Source organism: Geotrypetes seraphini, chromosome 1 (assembly GCF_902459505.1).
Source record: "Geotrypetes seraphini chromosome 1, aGeoSer1.1, whole genome shotgun sequence".
In the NCBI taxonomy this organism is placed as follows: Eukaryota; Metazoa; Chordata; class Amphibia; order Gymnophiona; family Dermophiidae; genus Geotrypetes; species Geotrypetes seraphini.
The window spans coordinates 19,685,955-19,706,583 of NC_047084.1; the positions used below are offsets into that span (position 1 = coordinate 19,685,955).

At 42.2% G+C, this 20,629-nt stretch overlaps 1 protein-coding gene across 3 annotated transcripts in view; it reads left to right on the forward strand.

The window, feature by feature from the left end:
• SSBP2 (single stranded DNA binding protein 2) overlaps positions 1-20,629 on the forward strand; it is a 584,056-nt gene that overhangs the window by 521,333 nt on the left and 42,094 nt on the right. For all 3 annotated transcript variants that reach the window (XM_033924042.1, XM_033924217.1, XM_033924130.1), the window contains exon 11: positions 19,001-19,036. In XM_033924042.1, coding sequence (XP_033779933.1) covers positions 19,001-19,036 — 36 coding nt within the window. The remainder of the gene's footprint in view (positions 1-19,000; positions 19,037-20,629) is intronic.

The following is a 20,629-nucleotide window of genomic DNA, read 5'->3' on the forward strand; positions in this document are numbered from 1 at the left end:
GTTTACATTACATAACGATCATGGGAGACTTCAACTTTCCCGGGATAAACTGGAACCTGGGAACCTCAAATTGCTGCAGGGAATCCAAGTTCCTGGAAATGATAGGGGACTGCTTCCTAGAACAAATGGTGGGAGAACCGACAAGAGGGACCGCCACCTTGGACTTGGTCCTAAATGGCATAACTGGAAGGACAACAAATGTAGAGGTCACAGTCCCGTTGGGTACGAGCGATCACAGCATGATCAATTTTAAAATTGGCATTGGGAAGGAGAAACGTACCAAGACTCAAACCACAACCTTTAACTTCAGAAAAGGCAAATACAACAGCATGAGAGTCATGGTTAAAAAACGGCTCAAGAAAAAGGCAGCCAAAATCAGAACAGTCGATCAAGCATGGTCCCTACTAAAAAATACCATCACCAAAGCACAGAATCTCTACATTCCGCAGATATCCAAAGGAAGGAAAAATAAAAACAAAGGAGAACCAGCTTGGCTAACTAAAGAGGTGAAGGATGCAGTAAGTGATAAGAGGAACTCGTTTAAAAAATGGAAACGTGAACACACAACGGAGGCCTGGAACAGTCACAAGGTCAACCAGAAGAAGTGTCACAAGGCAGTAAGAGACGCTAAAAAAGCATATGAGGAAAAGATAGCGCAAGAAGCCAGAAACTTCAAACCCTTTTTTAGATACATAAAAGGGAAAAAACCAGCTAAGGAGGCAGTGGGCCCTCTCAACGACCAAGGAAGAAAAGGGTGCATCAAGGAAGATAAACTGATTGCGGATAGGCTGAACTCATCCTTTGCATCTGTCTTTACTAAGGAGGACACTGCATCAATGCCAGAAACAGGGAAAGCATTCAAAGGAGAAATTGAGGATAGCCTAACCACAGTGAATGTGGATTTGGACATGATATACTATCAGATCGACAAACTAAGAAGTGACAAATCCCCTGGACCAGATGGAATCCACCCGAGAGTGCTAAAGGAGCTTAAGGTAGAAATCGGAGAACTTTTACAATCCCTAGCTAACTTGTCAATTAGAACCGGTCGAATACCAGATGACTGGAAGATAGCGAATGTCACTCCAATCTTCAAAAAAGGATCGAGAGGAGAACCGGGCAACTATAGACCTGTGAGTCTTACGTCGGTTCCTGGGAAGATGGTTGAAGCAATAATAAAAGATAGCATAGTGCAACACCTGGAAAACCACGACCTGATGAGAGCTAGTCAGCATGGCTTCAGGAAGGGGAAGTCATGTTTGACAAACTTACTTCAATTTTTTGAGGAGGTGAACAAACAAATCAATAACGGTGAACCAGTGGATATAATATACTTGGACTTCCAGAAAGCATTCGACAAGGTTCCACACGCAAGGCTTCTGAAGAAACTACAAAGCCATGGAATAGAAGGAGATATACTAAGATGGATAGGCAAATGGCTGGAAAACAGATTGCAGAGGGTAGGCATAAATGGGAAGTTCTCGGACTGGGAAAAGGTGACGAGCGGTGTACCCCAGGGTTCAGACCTTGGGCCCATCTTGTTCAATATCTTCATAAACGACCTGGAAGAAGAAACAACAAGTAATTTAATCAAGTTTGCAGACGACACAAAACTATGTAGGATAGTTGGGTCACAAAAGGACAGAGAAGAACTCCAGAGAGATTTGAACCAGCTAGAGAAATGGGCAGAAAAATGGCAGATGAAGTTCAACATAGACAAATGCAAAGTGATGCACGCTCCTACACTGTCAACGCAAACGGCTCCAAATCCACCTCGTGGACACCATCCTGCGGGGTCCCACAGGGCTCTCCCCTATCCCCTATCCTCTTCAACATGTATATGACCTCCCTGAAGCTTCTCAAACTATCCCCCCTTGAAACAATTTACACATATGCAGACGATATCCTTATCCTCCTCGAAACAGACCAGAACCTTACAAACCTCCAAGAGAACATCACCTCATGCATAATGAGACTTCATGCCTGGTCCCTCTCTGTTCAGATGAAATTAAATGAATCAAAGACAAAACTACTCTGGCTCGGCCCAAAGTTAGCACACCTGCCCACCCTCTTCACTCTACCCACAGGTCCCGCTCTTCGCCTTGAATTCTCAAGCAAGGTCCTCGGCATCATTATCGATTCCTCCCTCTCCCTAAACGATCACCTGAACTCCTTGGCAAAATCATGTTTTTTCAGCCTCCACTTGCTTAGGAAAGTTAGATCCTATTTCCACCAAAAACACTTTACCGTCCTGGTACAATCCATCATCTTATCCAAACTCGATTACTGTAATGCCATTTACCTGTGCCTAACAAAAAAAAGTCTTCACAGACTCCAGCTCATCCAGAATACTGCGGCCAAATTGATTTTTGCTAAACGCAAATTTGATCATGTCTCCCCCTTACTTACCAAGCTCCACTGGCTCCCTGTACTTTCCAGAATTCACTTCAAATGCTCCTGTCTAGCTTTCAAGATAATTCATGGTATCCTTCCGCCACTAATCCCTCTATCCTTCCTCGCCCAAACGCCTGCTACCACCAGATCCACCCACAGACATAAACTATCCTTCCCCTCTCTACGTGGCATCCCCCACGCAGGCAAACTGGGAAGATCCCTCCTCTCCAAAATCACGGGCCTTTGGAACGATCTCACTATCCCGCTGCGAAACCTGGGCTCCCTCCAGCTGTTCCGGAAACAACTGAAAACCTGGCTTTTCTCTAATATATAACATCTCCTTCCTACTTCCCCCCTTTTCATATGCCCTTGTAAACTCTCTCTCCCCTCTTCTTGTATTTTTAAGCTTTGTAAACCGTGTCGAGCTCCGCTTGCGTGGAGATGATGCGGTATATAAACTTAAGGCTTAGTTTAGTTTAGTTTAGTAAGAAAAACAAAGAACATGAATATAAAATGTTAGGTGTAACATTGGTTAAGAGCGAACAAGAAAGGGACCTGGGGGTACTGATAGACAGGACCCTGAAGCCATCAGCACAATGCGCAGCGGCAGCAAAGAAAGCAAACAGGATGTTGGGCATGATAAAGAAGGGGATCACGAGTAGATCGGAGGCAATCATAATGCCGCTTTACAGAGCAATGGTCAGACCGCACTTGGAATACTGTGTCCAACACTGGTCTCCCTACCTAAAGAAGGATATAACCCTGCTGGAGAGGGTGCAAAGACGAGCCACGAAGCTAGTTACAGGTATCAAGAACTTGAGCTACAAAGAACGCCTCGGAAAACTGGGATTGTTCACCCTCGAGAAGAGAAGACTGCGAGGGGACATGATAGAGACTTTTAAAATATTAAAAGGATTCGACAAAATAGAGCAAGAAACATCGTTATTCTCATTGTCCAATGTGACTCCGACAAGAGGTCATGGATTGAAGCTGAGGGGCACCAGGCCTAGGACAAATATCAGGAAATTCTGCTTCACACAACGAGTGGTGGACGCTTGGAACGCACTCCCGGAGGAGGTCGTGATGGAGACCACCATTCCGGGATTCAAGGGCAAGTTGGATGCACACCTTCTCGCAAATCAAATTGAGGGATACGAGTAAACAAGGTTTCTCAACAGGGAACACCTGGCTTGGCCTCCACGGGTGCGGGTCGCCGGACTGGATGGACCTATGGTCTGATCCGGCGAAGCCATTTCTTATGTTCTTATGTTCAATTAAAAATATGTTATAAATCGGTAAAGTAAGATGCAACGTCTAAAATGAATATTTGGGCCAGCTAAGATTCACAATATCTCAAAAGTGGTGCCCATATGAGTTCATATTTTGGAAGGTTATTATTTCTCTTAATTAATACCTTTTCAGATTTTCCAGTTAAACAGACAGAATTCCACCAAGCATGGAAATCAACCTTAGATAGGTCTTTCCAGTTATAAAGAATATTTTGAATAGCTAATGCAATTTAATCTTACTCATATTCATCAGAGATTGAAGACCCTGTGCCATGAAAATTATTATAAGGAAGGTTAGAGTATCTGCAAAATCAAGGATGGAATTTATGGTGCTCCAAACCCTGGACCAGTATCCTGTAAGGTGATTACATGTAAATAAAAGGTGCATCAGTGTACCAGACTCTTGTTGACAAGACCAACAATTAGGAGATAGTGATGAGTCGATTTTGTGAGAAAGAAGAGGAGTCCACGTAGCTTTATGCAATAGGAAATAAATGGATTGCAATAGTGAAGTTGATCTTATGGACTTAAAAAAATGAATCCAAACTGTAGTCCAGTCTATAGCGTCGGATGGTAGGTTCAATTCTTGAAACCATTTGTTCTCAGTAGTGGTTAGAGCATTATAATTTGCCATTTAGAGCATTTTATACCATAAGGAAACTTTACCACCCATTTTAGAAATTTGAGTAATATAGGAAAGGAGACTCGGAAGATGATCTAGGTTGGTTACATTGGAGAATGTTTTCATTAAACAGTGGCGAATTTGCATCCAATGGAAGTATTGGTTTGACTGAAGGTGAAATTTATTGGAGAGTTCTGCAAAGGAGAGCCAACAGTCGTGATCTAGTAAATCCTGAAGAAACCTTATTCTACTTTGTTGCCATTTAATCCAGGAATCATTGTGTCTTGTATTTTAATCTGTGGATTATTCCAAATGGGAATCATGCGAAATTTAGACCATGGAACTGGTAGATCAGAGTCAACTGCTGCCACAGCCATCTTCAGAGAAGCAAGTATATGATCCATCTTATCTTGTTTTGATAAAGGTAAACAGGCAATACATTGTAAATTGGCTTTTCCATAGAAGGCCTGCTCCAGTTTAGCCCAGGCAGGTATAGATCCGTTGTTGTAACCCGGCAGGGTTTGAGTCCAATGTCGTAGAATAAATGCATGATGATACTGAAGAAAACAAGGGAAATTTACTCTACCCCGTGATCTAATAGCCTTCAATTTGGATAGAGCAATACGGGGTTGCTTCTTATTCCAGAGGAATTGGGATAGTAGAAAGTCTATGTTTTTGTAGACATGTTTAGGGAGGAGAAATGGGAGCATACTTAAAACATATGTTATTTTAGGAGAGTACTATACGAATGGACTCTAATCTGCCCCACCAAAAGAGATTGAGAGGGGACCATTTATGAATGAGAGACTTAACATTTTCTATCAAAAATTCAACATTGAGCTGGATGGGGAGAAGAGAGACCTGTACCAGTGTGTAAGTCCTCTATGAAACTAGAGGTAAAGACAGACCCTCTGACATCCCCGGAATAATAGAAATAGGTCAACACTGTTTAAAGGCCTAAGATGGCTGAGAATACACTCTGACTAAAACTGTCTGCTTTTACACAATCTATTCTTACTGAGATAAGCAAGTCATGCGAAGTGTAGTGCTGAAATAGCAAGTCAAGTGAAACTTATCCTTCCACCTAGAAGCTAACATGGCCATCTGTTGAGGTCTCATAAAAATAAGGAAGCGAATATAACAAGGATTAGCACATACCATTAACTAAGAATATAAAATTAACTGTTATACAAGAAAGTCCTGGAATGGGCGGATCCTTACTGGACCCTTTGCTCAAAATTGATGACCTTGATATATTAAAATGGCATTTGACGGGAAATAGGTAGCATTTTTAGCAAACAGGGCATTAAGTACAGTATGACTCAAGAAAAGTAAAATTGTTAACCAATTAAGAAACTGATAAGTGAAATGAGATTGTAAGTAACCAATAGAAACTAAAAATGTAATATATACTAACGTGATCTCAGGCTGTCAAAAAATATATATAAAAGGACAGTCTCTTGAGGCCTGTTGCAGGACAGACACCTAGGTATACTCAAGCACTTGATGTATATTAATATGTCGGCTCCATATGCTGAAAGATTTGTTCTTGTAACCTGTTATTGATTATTAATAAAAAATGTATATTACTTGCACCAGCATATCGAGTGTTGTGAGGTCAGTTACTGAGGGCCCAAACAAGGGGCTTTTCTCAATTCCTCAATAGTTGGACCTAGGTATACACCCAAATATTTCATTTTATAATCAAACCACTGAAAACCATACTGTGCAGCTTCATATTTGGCTTCAGGACAATTTAGGGGCATAATTATAGATTTACCCGTATTAAGCTTATACCCTGACTCCAGTGAGTAGCTCTCTATCGTGGATAATAATGGTGACAGAGAAGACGAGGTAACATATAATAATATGTCGTCTGCATATGCTGATATTTTTATTTTCTGACCTATATAATGAAACCCATGTATAGAGGGGTTATTTAGAAAGGCAATCAGTAGAGGTTCCAGTGCAATGTCGAATAGAAGTGGGGCGAGTGGACATCCCTGTCTAGTACCCCTACTGGGAGTAAATGTGGTAGAAAAATTACCATTTATACAGGTCCTGGTAGTAGGGGAGGTGTAAAGTACTCAAACTTTTTGTATGAAGCTAGGAGAAAAACCAAACCATTGCAGTACTTGGAACAGAAAAGGTCATTCAACTCTGTCAAATGCCTTCTCGGCATCTAGACCTATGGCCAGAATTTGTTGATCATAAGGAAGGTGTCGATTATGAAGTTGTGAAATAATATTAGAAAACGTGTATGTATTATCTGAGTAGTATCATCCGGTAATGAAGCCACATTGATCAGGTTCAATGAGTTTAGTGACAATTGATTGCATTCTACATGAGAGCAATTTGGCAAAAATTTTGGCATCTACATTTATTAGAGATAGCGGTCTGTAATTTGGGATATGCTTCAGATCCTTGCCAGGTTTTGGTAAAATGATAATGGTTGCTTCCGTAAACGATCCAGAAATGTTACCTGACTCTGTGAGATATTCAATGTATTGTAAATAATAAGGTAATAAGACTTCCTGAAATTCCTTATAAATTTCCACAGTTAGGCCATCGGGTCCAGGGGACTTTCCTGGAGGTGGAGTGTGCTATACCTATTACTATGGCAATGGCCTTCTTGGTTGCTTGAATGGGAGAGTTAGAGGGTCCAAGAGACAAATTAATGATGTTAACCCTTATGGTTGCCTGCATGCTACTTGCACAAGAGTGGCATGGGAAGCATGTGCCTGATGAGGGTAATGTGGATCTGTGAGAGATATCATCTCATAGCTTTACACACTAAAAAGTGACATCAATTCCAAGATATGTGGAGCCGTTATTTGTAGCTGAGAACTCAAAATAGTCCAATCTAGAGACAGATGATATGATACAGATTCACTTTGCAATGAGTGTTTTGGACTGTGATCAGTGTATACTGTTTGTTTGTGTTTATTATAATGGGATTGGTGAGGGAGTACTAGGTTGGGGTTGTAGGACTCCTGGTAGAAGAATCTAGGACAGGTGGAGGGAGGATGGGTAGGGAACTTGTGAACATGTGGAGGGGCATAATCGAAAGGGACGTCCAAGTCCGTTTGCATCCAACTCGCAAGTCGTCCAAAGTAAAAAAACAGCCTAAGACACATTTTCAAAAAATACGTCCAAAATTTTTTTTGTTTCGAAAATCATCTAATTATACGCTCTGCCGATCTGATTGTCCAAGTCTCTAAAGCGTCCATCTTTATACCACATTTCCATCCAACTTTTCGGCCGTCAAAAATGCCTAGAACCCTGTTGGACGTGGGAGAGGTCTGCAAAGTGATGGGCTGAACACCCAGACATGGCACCTAAATAGTGGGGTACCTTACAGGGCACTGCTATGAACTTCACAAAAAGGGTGCCATGTCTTCACCTCACTACAGCTCCCTTAGAGGTCATGATGAGCCCCCCCAAACCACCTCCAGAATCCCCTAGACCCACTTATCTACCACCCCAATAGCCCTTATGGCTGCAGGAGCCACTTTTATGCCAGTAAAAAAGGGTTTTGGGGTGTATAGGGGAGTGCACATGTTTCTATATCAATGCAGTGATTACAGGGGCTTATAGGCATGGGTCCTCCTCTCTAAGAGTCCCTCCTCTCTATGAGTCCCAAGACGACTTAAGCTACCTCTATGCTGGATGACTAGGCTTTCCTATGCCAGGCTGCCAGGTGATGATGGTCTGGAGGCTGAATTTTAAAGGTGTGATTAATATTTTTATGGGGGTGGGGGGGGTCGGTGATCACTGGGGTAGTGTGTGGGGGTATGTTTTATGTGTTTGCAGTGCTTATCTGGTCGTGGGCTGTATAACTTTCGGTTATACATGCTGTACGACTAAGTCTAAGCCGGCCCATGTCCCGCCCAACTCCCGCCCTCGACACTCCTCTCAAAATGCCCCGTTTAGCTTTGGCCATTCAGCGGCACTATGAAGGCCTAGGTCGTTTAGAAATACGTCCAAAACCCGTTTTTTTTATCGGCACTTGGATGTATTTGGGAAATGTTCATCCAAGTGCCGACTTAGGCCGGTTTGTGGACGTTTTTCTCTTTCTATTATGAGCCCCCTAATGTATTATTTTGTTGTTTTCTGTTGTGTACGGGCATTACAAAACTCATTACGCCTTGCAAGTTGTATATCTTATGATGTTGTTTAAAATAAATAAACGGCTATTAAAAAAAAAAAGAACTCCCTGGTGCAACTGTAGATTTGATTAGTCAGTCCCCAGAATCTCTTTAGAGAGTAGAGTGCAATTCCCATAGGTGTCGGAACAGAGGGACCACAGGGACCATGGCTTCCCCAAATATTGTCACTTTCATCATCCCTGGTGGTCCAGAAGTTCAGCGGGCAGGAGCGAGCTTTCCGGCTCCTGTCCCACTGCTAACCTGGCCGGTTGCAACTGGTTTCTTCTGCCGCTGAGCGGCAATGAGCGAGAGCGTGCTCTGAAGCTCTTGCTCGGCGCTCAGCGGCTTCTTTGACTGGCTCCCGTGAATTTTCGCGATTCATGAGAATTCACAGGAGCCAGTCAAAGAAGCCACTGAGTGTCGAGCAAGAGCATCAAAACACACTTCCACTTATTGCCGCTTAGCAGCAGAAGAAACCAGCCGGGTTAGCAGTGGGACAGGAGCCGGAAAGCTCACTCCTGCCCACTGCATTTCTGGACCACCAGGTCAGAGGAGGTAGGAGGATGGGGCAGAGTGCAGAGCAAGTGAGGGAAGGGGGCTGAGTGCAGAGTCGAAGGGGGCTGTATGCAGAGTCTGATGGGTGGGGTGACTCGATGCATAGTCTGATGGGAGGGAGAAAATGGGGCTGGATGCAGAACCTGACGGGGGGAAGGAAGGAAGGGGGCTGGGTGCAGAGTCTGATGGGGAGGGGGGAAGGGGCTGGGTGCAGAGTCTGGGGGGAGAGGCTGAGTGCAGGGGGTAGGGAGTTGGAAAGGCAGGGAGGACAGATGCTATGAGGTTTGGGAAAGACAGATACTGCACATATTGGATAGGGTTGGGAAGGACAAATGCATGGGCTGGGGGGGTTAGGAAAGGAGGAAAAGAGAGATGCTTCACAGGTGAAGTAGTGGGAAGGGAGAGAAAGAAATGCTGATGGTGGGGGAGGGAAAAGGAATGGAGAATTGTTGGGCATAGGTGTTTGGCATTAGAAGGAAAGAGATGATATATATGGGGAAAGGAAGTAAGAGGGAGAATTGTTGGACATGATAGTGGTGGAGAGGAGGGAGGGAGAAATGTTAAACTGGAAGGGAGGAGAGATGACCCAAAGAAGTGAGAGATGCCAGATCACAGAATGGAAGGGAAGGAGGGGAAAGAGAGATGCCATACCGCAGAAAGGAGAGGAGAAAGATGTTAGACCATATGAGGGGAGAAGGGGGAAGACAGAGATGACTGACCATGGAAAAGCGATGAGATAGTGCATAGGGATGGAGGGGAAGGAAAGACCGAGGGAGGGGATGGTACACATGGATAGATGGGAAGGGAAGGCATGGACAAGTAAATTTTGAGATGAAAGCAGAAAAATGGAAGAAAGTTGAATTTTAAAAGTTAATTCTAAAGATGGATGTATGGCAAAAAGTGAAGGAGAGAAAAACAGTAAATGGATAAGGTGCCCTGGATACACAGTTAAGAGCACAGACAGAAGGAAGTGCAGCCAGAGACTGGGAAAGATGGTTTGAAAACCAAAATCACCAGGCAACAAAGGTAGGAGAAACTATTTTATTTTCAATTTAGTGATTGAATTGTGTGAGTTTTGGGAAATTACATCTGCTGTCTATATTTTGCACTGTTCAGGAAGAAATGCATTTGCTTCTATTTCTCTGGGGGGTTTACTGCATGCAGAGTCTTGCGTCTTAGGGTTTTGTTTGTATATATTAGTACTTTACTTTCTGGTCCTGAATTTGCATAGGGATTAACTGTGTTCTGCTTGTGTGACCAAGGCCAGGTGTTCTGGTAGAAATGAATGTTGAGGCACATACAGTGTGCTTTACATAGTTTAATTTTGTGGTTAACCATTATGTATTGTTAATAAGATTATATTGTGTGTATATATGAAAAATGAATGGAAAAAAATTGTATTACAATTAGTACTATTATGGGGTCTGGGTCTGGGGTGGAGCTTGGGCGGGGTCTGGGGAGGAGCTTGCGGGCCCCCCAAACAAAAAAACATTCCGCTGCCTATGACTATTCAATCCCCTTAGGCCCATTTCTTTTCTGTTCCAGGCTGCCTTTCAAAAAGAGGGGAAAGAATATGAGAAAGACTACTTACCACCATAACTATATTTGTGTTTGTCTATTGCAACACTTTCCCCCTCCTTTACAAAGCCATGCTAACATTTTTAACTCCAATGTTCATAGAATTTCTATGAGCATCGGAGCTGTTACTGCAATGGCTGGTGCTAAAAATGCTAGCGCGGCTTTGTAAAGGAGGGGGTTTGTTATTAATTTTCCCTTTTTTCTGTTGAAGGCAGCCTATAGCTAGGCAGAATCGTGCTGTAAGGACTTGCTATCCTGCTTGTCCTTAGTGGGGGGTGGAAGGGGAACGAGTTGCTTCCCTGTATCCACTGTTCTCTGGAAACAAGCAAGGGATATTACTGGGCATGTGCAGGAGTCCCTACACCTATAGCCCCTCCCCTCAGCTTGTCAGTTTTTTCTTCGACCACTTCTGACAGGTCACAGCTCTCCCCTCTCTTCCTCACAAAAAAATATTAGCATATATATACTTTAATCTAATTGTTAGCCTCTTAGTTAAAAGAAGAAAAAAAAATCACAACAGGTGACAAACTTCTTTATCAGAAAAAAAAGAAGAAAACCCCTAAAACAGAAACAAAAAGAAGAAAACCCCAAAAACGAAGAAGGACGTCAGTACGGGACATTGCTTCATGGAGAGCACCGATGCTTTGAACGCCAAGCGCTAGGATTGCGAAGCAGCTTTTTCCCTTCTCTCCTCAGCCACAATGGACAGCGACTCTTATTTAGCGCTTCGCGTTGGAAATTAATTGAAGGCAGTGCAGCCATAAACTTAGCTGCTCGCTCCCTCCCCCCAGAGCCCTATTTCGGTACTGCAAGGGGAGGGCAGCCATCCGCCGCCGATGCCTTTAGAAGTGAAAAAACCAGCACCATCAGCAGGCCACAGGAAGAAGAAAAAGCTGTTGCTTTGTACTCTCCCGGAGCCTGATGCAATGGACAGCAATTTTCTCTCAGTGGCTCTTTGCGCCATTGCTAACCTGGTATCATCGAGGCCATAGACTGCCGCTTGCTCCCTCACCCCAGGGCCCTGTTTCAGCACTGCTAGGGGAAGGAAGCAGACAATCCCTGACATTGATGGAAAAGAGGGAAAAACTGCAAAGATGGCAAGCCATCATAAACAGCAACTGGCACAATGGGAAACAAAGCAGTGAATGAGTTTTCTGCTCCTCTCACTCCCTCCTCCCAAGGTCTTGTTTTGGCCTGCTGGAGGAGGTGAATTATCGCTCCCTCCCCTCAGGGTCCTGTTTTGGGCGTCAGTGAATCACCTTCACTGACACCGACTCATCTGAGAATAACGGATCATCACAACTACAATACAGGGCTTTCACTTCATCTTTGACCTCCTGTGAAGCCCTAAGCACAGACAGGAAAGGCTCCCACGGGCCAAGTCTCAGCCTTGCAGTCCTCTCTCGTGTCAACAGCAGTAGAACTAACTACAGACTAAGAGGACTCCTGTGGGCCAGGTTTCAGCCTCACAGTTTTTCTCTTTCATTCAACACAGCAGCAGTCTCCAAGGAAAGGTAAACACACCGAGCCCTGCAATGACTTCTGCAGGCTCACAGAGACTAGACATTTTTACATCAGGCTCATTCCATGTACCCTGCGTCCTCCTGTCACTTTTCTGGGCAAACAGCAGATATTTTTTTAAAAAATCCAAAACAAAATTAAAGCAACTCTGAGATATTAGCTCCTTCTTCAGTCCTATGCCAGATTTTTGTAATCAGAGACATGTTCAGACCCAAGCATGTCTTTTACTTTTCTTCTCCCTTTTTCTTCAGAATGCTACGGCCTTGTGGCAGCTGCCGCAAGTATTTGCTTTTCTCTTACAAAATATATTCTCTGAGACTCATTCAGTACAGGAATTACCGGTAGTGCTTCATATCTCTGCACATAACCACGTTTATTTTACTACTAATCTTTCTTTTTAGCAAACAGATCCTGCTTTCTTTATCCTAACCCAGTGCAAATACCAAATGTTGCAAATCACCCTAGATCACTGTCACATGCAAGGAATGAGAAAAATCTTCTAGCTTTTCTCCAATCAGGTGCTACCCTTTTTTCCATGACCAATTCTGACAGAGCCTGACCAACAATTTGTAATGCATTCTTGAATTCATCTGTCTTGAAAGTATTTTGAATTAAAGTTTAAAGGATAACAAGCTCCAGTCTTTCAGCATCCCCTATAACTTCAGATTCCATGAATAAATAATATAATATGATATACTGTATAAGATCAACAGGGTTCTTCCAGGGTCAGACCTAGTCTACTGGACAGCCTTAGCACAAGCTTTCAATACTAATGAATTCCTACCAAGAGCTTCTCTAAAACTATTCAATTCTCCTTTAATTTGAAAATCAACAAGAGCACCTAATACTATGCATTGTATTCTATGTTTTCTGTCATACTGGTTAGTAGATATCCATGGAACCAGTTACAGCTATTAGGTAGATTCAATATGAATACTTCACAATCCATTCACATACCCAAGGGGATAGCATTACTCAAGCCATATCCTATTCTCTTCCATAAGCCTTCCCATACCTCAAATACAGTAGAGTATCTCCTTTTCAATAACTAATAGCATAGTTGTTAAACCTACAGCATCCTCAGGTAGTTTGTTAAAATCCCGTGCTGCTCCTTGTGACCCTGAACAAGTCACTTGATCTGCCACTGCCCCAGCTACATTAGACAGATTGTGTAAACCACTTTGAGTGAGGTTGTATAACTGCAACAAAAAATTAAGCAGTATATAAGTCCTAATGTTTTTTCCCTTTCCCATTCCCTTGACTATCTTTTGCACCTTTTCCAACTCTACTCTTCCTCCTACTTCAGTATAAGTCCCTCACTTGTATCAATACTTTCCATACATCATTAGACAGATAGCCATTGTCTGTCCATCTTCTAGTTCCTATACTCATGATAGCTCTTTTCATTCCAAGAAGCTTCTCAGGCTTTCCCCAATGGTTTGAGACCATGTCTTAGTACTTTCCAATTGGATGTAGTATCCTCTTGAACCACTTTCTTTCTCATTTATCAAACTCTCACTTAGAAAGTATCATCCTTATACCTCTTACATCTGTACGATGAGTCAATACACTCAAAAGAAGATGTCAGATTCACCTTTCTACTACGATCAGGTACTTCGTCGTACTCATCTGAAGTACCTCCCAAAGATCTACTTAGCTTTAGCTTGCTACTTGGATCAGACAAGCCCTCATAATATCTACTTTTCATCAATTCCAGTCAGTCTACCTCCATAGGTTTGGACCAGGACAGTCTTCTCAAATTGAAACTCAATGCAGAAAAAAACAAATTCTTTCTGGCGAGTCCGAACGACAAAATCAAAGATTCATCAATTTCCTTGAATGGTAAAGTCTTTCCTATCACAGATTCCATAAAAATTTTGGGAGTGACACTAGACCGCAACCTTACCCTTAAAGCACATACCGACTTACTGATCAGAAAAGGCTTCTCCGCATTATGGAAACTAAGAACCATCAGAAAGTACTTTGATACTACCTCATTCCACTTACTGGTGCAATCCTCCATTCTAAGCTTACTTGACTACTGTAACATCATTTACCTGGGGTCTTTCAAAAAAACCATTCAAAGACTCCGAATCATCCAAAATTCGGCAATCCGACTGATCTTTGGACTAAAAAAATGGGAACATATAACTCCCTACTACCAAAAACTCCACTGGCTGCCCTTGGAAGCAAGAGTGCAGTTCAAGTTTGCCTGTCTCTGTTTCAAATCCATTCTTGGCTTGGCCCCCATATACTTGGTCCCCCATTTTATTCTAGATTGTTCATCCAGACCCACACGCAGAGTTCATCTGTTTAACCATCCAACACTAAAGGCCTGCCGTTACAAAAGATACCTGAACAGAACACTTGCCTTCCAAGCAGGTCAACTAAATGATGGGCTGGGCAATATTATCTCACGCTCCTTATCCTACCTAAATTTCAGAAAATTATTAAAAACAAACCTGTTTAACCGATTTGTATCCTAAGACCTCTTATGCCCGACCTCTTGTTTCCCAAGATCTCTTATGCCTTCCTCTGTATCCTGCTCACCTATGTATATATTGTACCTATATATTGTACCTGTATCCTGCTTACCTATATCTATATTCGCTGATTGTACCTATTCGCTGATTGCCCAGCCCTTCTTTGTTGTAAACCGCCTCAAACTACTACGGCTTTGACGATATATAAGAATAAAATTATTATTATTATTCTCCAAAGGCTGGGGACAGTATCTTTTTTTACTACGCCCATTACGTTTGAGCAAGACAATTTCAGTACCTCATATACTTTCCATTCCCATTGACGACATTGGTAAAGCATAACATAACATATCTTAAAAACCACTATTGTTGCAGATGACCCATGCTAAACTACAAAACCTTAGATACCTCCAAGAAGAAGTCTGCCTAACATATGACACTAAAAAGACACCAAGTAAGTGACCGATTCAAATGCGCTCATTATGAAACCTGAAACATTCATTCATCTATAGTACTACTGAAGGATGTACCATCTTCATTTTAAAAAAACCCCTTTGGACAACTCTGCTGCAGCCATACACCTGTACCTACTACCATTGCTTTAATGTAGACTGCTGAGATAGCTTCATAACAGCGGCCTCAGGCGTTCTCCATAGGCAGCAGGGGAATGCAGCCACACTTGCCCACCCTCCATCCCCTCGTCTCATTCCTATTCATTGCTAGAGACAAAACTGACAAGCTGAGGGGAGGGGCTGTAGGTGTAGAGACTCCTGCACATGCCCAGTAGCTCAAAAGCTTACCTAGCTAGGGGAGAGCATCGACACTCAGGCTCAAGTGTGGCTGCATTCCCTTGCTGTCTACAGAGAACACCTGTAAGCAACTTTGCTTTCTTCTGGATAACAAGATACAAGTCCTCACATACGAGTACTTGCCCACCTCCCCAAGGAGTTGTATTCTACTGAAACTAAGGAGGGCCCACACAGTAGTGGCAGATGGGAAATGGTATACATGCATGGTGAAGCAACTCAGTAGCTTGTATCCTGCTGTCCACGGAGAATGTTGGCTTCAGGTAAGTAACTTGGTTTTATACGTTAATGCAGGGGTTCTCAACGCAGTCCTCAAGACACACTTAGCCAGTCAGATTTTCATGATGTGCATAATGAATATGCATGAGATAGGTTTGCATAGAATGAAGACGGTGCATGCCAGTTTATCTCATGGATAATCATTGTGGGTATCCTGAAAATCTGACTGGGTAGATAAGTCCTGAGGACTGGGTTGAGAACCCCTGCATTAGTGAACTATTTAGCATTTGCAAGAATTTAAGAGCAAATGGGATGCCCATGTGGGATCCCTTAGAGGGTTAAGCCAAGGGAACCTGTTACCAGGAGTGGGATCCCTAGGATAGTAGACTTGGGGGTGGGTCAGTAGAGTGGGCAGACCTGATGGGCTATGGCCCTTATCTGCCGTCATCTTCTATGTTTCTATGTTTCTATCTATTTCACAAACAGTATAACAAAAATACAACTCTCTACTACAAACGCTGAATTCACCCTTTTGAGAATATTGATGGAAAGAGAAAACACGCCACAATCTATACTGGTAAAGTGACGCCTTTCGGTCCTGAAGAAGCGGTACCGTGAAATGTTTTCATGGGACACAGGGACTATGAACTGTAAAGCATAATAAGTGTTTTTTCAGATGAAGTTGCTGATAGGATTTTTTTCATTATATCCGAGCATGTTCTAATAACTTGGCGCCAGTCTCCCTGACAGAAGCTTTGTATGCCGATGATGTGGAAGGTGGTGGTCGGGCCTTTTGTGTGCTCACCTGTTGCTTGAGGCTTTTTCTTCCGTCAAAAGGGTGACTTCAGCGTTCTGGAGACTTGTATTTTTGTTATACAGTTTGTATTTTCCTCCACTCCTCATTGTTAGACATTATTTCGCATGACATTAGCTCATTAAAGCCAAATTTACATAGATTTTCAAAGCTTACTGCTGCAATGTGCCCTTTGTGCAAAAAAACAAATCACAAAAAGCTTATACTTTAGGGGTTTTGCCCATTTCTTGGCATTTTATACTTTTTTGCAGTGTACAATTTCACTCAACATGCGTGTTAGTGTACAGGATCCTTTATATCAGGGCTGCCCAAGTCCAGTCCTCGAGATCTACTGGCAGGCCAGGTTTTCAGGATATCCACAATGAATATGCATGAGAGAGATTTGCCTGTACTGCCTTCTTGGTATGCAAATCTCTCTCATGCATGTTCATTGTGGACATCCTGAAAACCTGGCCTGCCAATAGATCTCGAGGACCAGACTTGGGCAGCCCTGCTTTATATGATAAAAGTGCACTCTAGATATCAATTAAATATGTATTAGCACAGTAGATGGTAGCAAATAAGAGCGAACAGGCTCATTTAGTCCACCCACATATCTTTGCCAATTCTCTGCTGCTTTGGCTAAATGAGCTTAATTTGTACATTTAATTCAGTGCCAGCTCCTCGGCCTCCTCTGCCCATGTTTTTTACTTGGCCTCAACTTTCTTTTTCTACAACATAAAGTTACTATTTTTTCTGCTAATATTACTGACTTCCTTATTTGTAAGATACTATAGGTAAAGGTTTTTGATAATTACAGAAGTAAGTAAGTACTTCATGTTTAATATTTAATGACATTATTACTTTTGAACATGTATGTATGGGGCTGATAATCCGAGTGAGTTATGGGTTTGGCAACAAGTGGTGAATGTATAACTCACTTATGTGTACTGTATATTTTCAGCCCTTACATGGATAGAATTGGGTCAGTTTTTATATGTGTAGGAAAGGGTCAGCATTTGAGAAGGGCAAAGATGGATCAGGCACTTATACATTAGCACCAATATCCAGCAGTTAAACAGGTGAATTGTGTGTTTGAAATTAGGCCAGACAGATGGTTGTCTGCACGCTGGCACTTTATTCATATATTCAGTGGTGCTATCCATTTAAATAGCACCATGGAATATAAATCTGATATTCCATGGTGCTATTTAAATGGATAGCACCACTGAATATATGAATAAAGTTGAATACCAAGTGCTGGATGGTCCAGCTGAATATTAGGCTTAGTAAATATTTGTAGTTACAAAGTAAGAAAAGATGTCTTTTTTTTTTTTTTGGTTGACTAGGTATAAAATAACACTTCTTGTGCGTGGAAAAGCCTGTCTACGATAAACTGAACTGGGTGGTGTTTTAATGATGTGTGTAAATTCTTGAAACATGAGTACTTGGGGGTAATTTTCAGTTGGCCCTTGACTTTTTAATATCACCATTGAAGACTTAGCCAGTGAAAGTTTACTGCTGATAGGCTGATTGTTGGCTACACGATATTGAGACCAAAATTTTTCCTAACCCTAAGCGGCCAAAATTGAATTGCCTAGAACAGTGATTCCCAACCCTGTCCTGGAGGAACACCAGGCCAATTGGGTTTTCAGGCTAGCCCTAATGAATATGCATGAGAGAGATTTGCATATGATGGAAGTGATAGGCATGCAAATTTGCTTCATGCATATTCATTAGGGCTAGCCTGAAAACCCAATTGGCCTGGTGTTCCTCCAGGACAGGGTTGGGAACCACTGGCCTAGAATACAGACCTGCTATTTATACACTGGCAAGTTCCAACTACCCCAAGAATGCCTTTGGGGCCATCTACTTTTTCAGCAGCTAATTGTATGCACTCTGAAAGGAAATTTTCACTGTTTGTTTAGTTCGTCAAATAAAGTCTGCTGAAAATGAACCCATAAAAAACATGTGGCCACTGAAAGACCATCTCATCTACCTGTTTTCTTTTCCTTCTGCAAGTCAGACCCAAGCTTGATACATGTAAGATCCATGTGGTTACACTGTAAAGTTTTATCACTGCTGCCTTTTTGGCCTGAAATGATCATAGCTTGAGTGAATAGAGGTTTTCCATTAATTCTGTAAGACTAGAGACAAGAATGATTATGAATGACTAAAGTCTGCATGCCACTGCTAGACTGATATTGTAGGCACTTCAGAGCAATGAAGACTTGCTCATCACTGGTTTATTTTGGGCAGCTACTTGATAGCTACTGAATGAAGACAGGCAAGCCCAAGAGTGCTTTATCACAGAAGTCGTACGGCTACATGAATACTGACATGTTGAAGCCATTTACTGGAGCACTTGCAGATTCAGTCTGTTTTTTAGGGGGTAACTCTAGCTCTGGTCAAGATTCTGAGCTGCTCCTCCCAGTACATAAAAAGATGCTGATTAATGCTAATTGGACTATTATCTCATGCTGAACATAATCCAGTGAAATATTGACACATCTCTCCCAGAGCATGCCTGGCACAAAAAAAGTAAATCATCAAAAAGCAAACTGAAATGGTTTTATTTGTACTGTATTGCAGATACCTTACTCGTCAGCATCTCCGGGGAATTATGTAGTAAGTACACTTTGGTTTTGTTTTGCTTATTAGAACTTACGTTGCATTTCATTAAACCAAAGAAATGATTGTCCAGATGTTAAGGAAAACCCCTGGTTACTGGCTCTGAAATGAACATATGATTTGTACTTAGCTATGCTGTCTGCGAATTAGAATTGCATATGGTGATGTTCATTAGCCCCATCATTATCAGTCTGGCCAGAATTGTCCTGAGTGCTGTGATACACTCCAGCGTGTGTCGTTAGAACCACATGCACAGCTGTTGCAAGGGTGCAGGTCAAAATGTTTTGTAGAAGTTCATCAGAAAAATACATGCTTGAAATAAATTGTTCAGGTTTCTCTTCATTTAAAATTAATCCCTTGGGGCTGAAGGAAAGAGAACATATTTTGATGATACCTTTAATGCTTTTCTTTTTGGAGAGGGCAGTGGTTTCAGATTTTTCTCTTATTTCAACTTTGAAGTGCATCGATACGTAGAAACATGACGGCAGATAAAGGCCAAATGGCCCATCTAGTCTGCCCATCCGTAGTAACCATTATCTCTTTCTCCGAAAGATCCCACGTGCCTGTTCCAGGCCTTCTTGAATTCAGACACAGTCTCTGTTTCCACCACCTCTTCCGGGAAACTGTTCCCCGCATCTACCACCCTTTCCGTAAAAAAGTATTTCCTCAGATTACTCCAGAGCCTATCACCTCTTAACTTTATCCTATGCCTTCTCATTGCAGAGTTTCCTTTTAAATGAGATTCGACTCATGCACATTTATATTACATAGGTATTTAAATGGGGCTTATTCACTAAGGCCCTAATCCTGGAAGTGATACCCAAGATAGGTGACAGTAGGCACCCTACCGCCTCCTAACTTTATTGGTTTAATTGCCTGTAAGTGACACAGTTATTGACCGCGTCGTTTAAAAGCAATTAAATACATTTAAAAAAAGATAGGCACCACTGGCACCTAAATTTCCAGTGCCAGAATCATTTATGGAGGCACGTACTTGTGCTTAAGGTCAATGGGAGCATGGTTAATGCCAGAAATGACCTTAGGCACCAGTAAGCATCTCCGTAGATGCGATTCACATCAGACATAGCCGCTGGACATGTAGGCCTTCAAATCCCTGGCCTACATTTCCAACATCTACGTTTAGCCTGGCCGTGATTCTGAAGCTGGCAGCAGTGCTTGATTGACATGAGACTGATGCCAGTTTGAAGGTGCTGGCCAATACTGGTGCCAATTACAGAATCTGGTCCAATAATAATCCAAGGATTTATGCTCCTAACTTTGAAAATTATCAGGTCAATATTCAGCCGTCGGATGGTGAGTGTTTTGTTCACCAATGGCGGTGTGATTTCCGGATATTCAAAGCTGGGACCTATGTGGGCTTAAACTTTAAATATTTGGTTATTTTTGAGCTGGTTAAGATTTATTTATATTTATAAACTACCTATAGCCTAAGGGGCTCATTATTAAAACTTAAACATATCTAAAAACCTGCCCAAGTTGGCACTAGGACTACCTAAAAGGTCATTCAAGTGTCGATAATCAACACTGACTTTCTGTACATATCGTGGGACTTTTTATGCCTCTAAATGC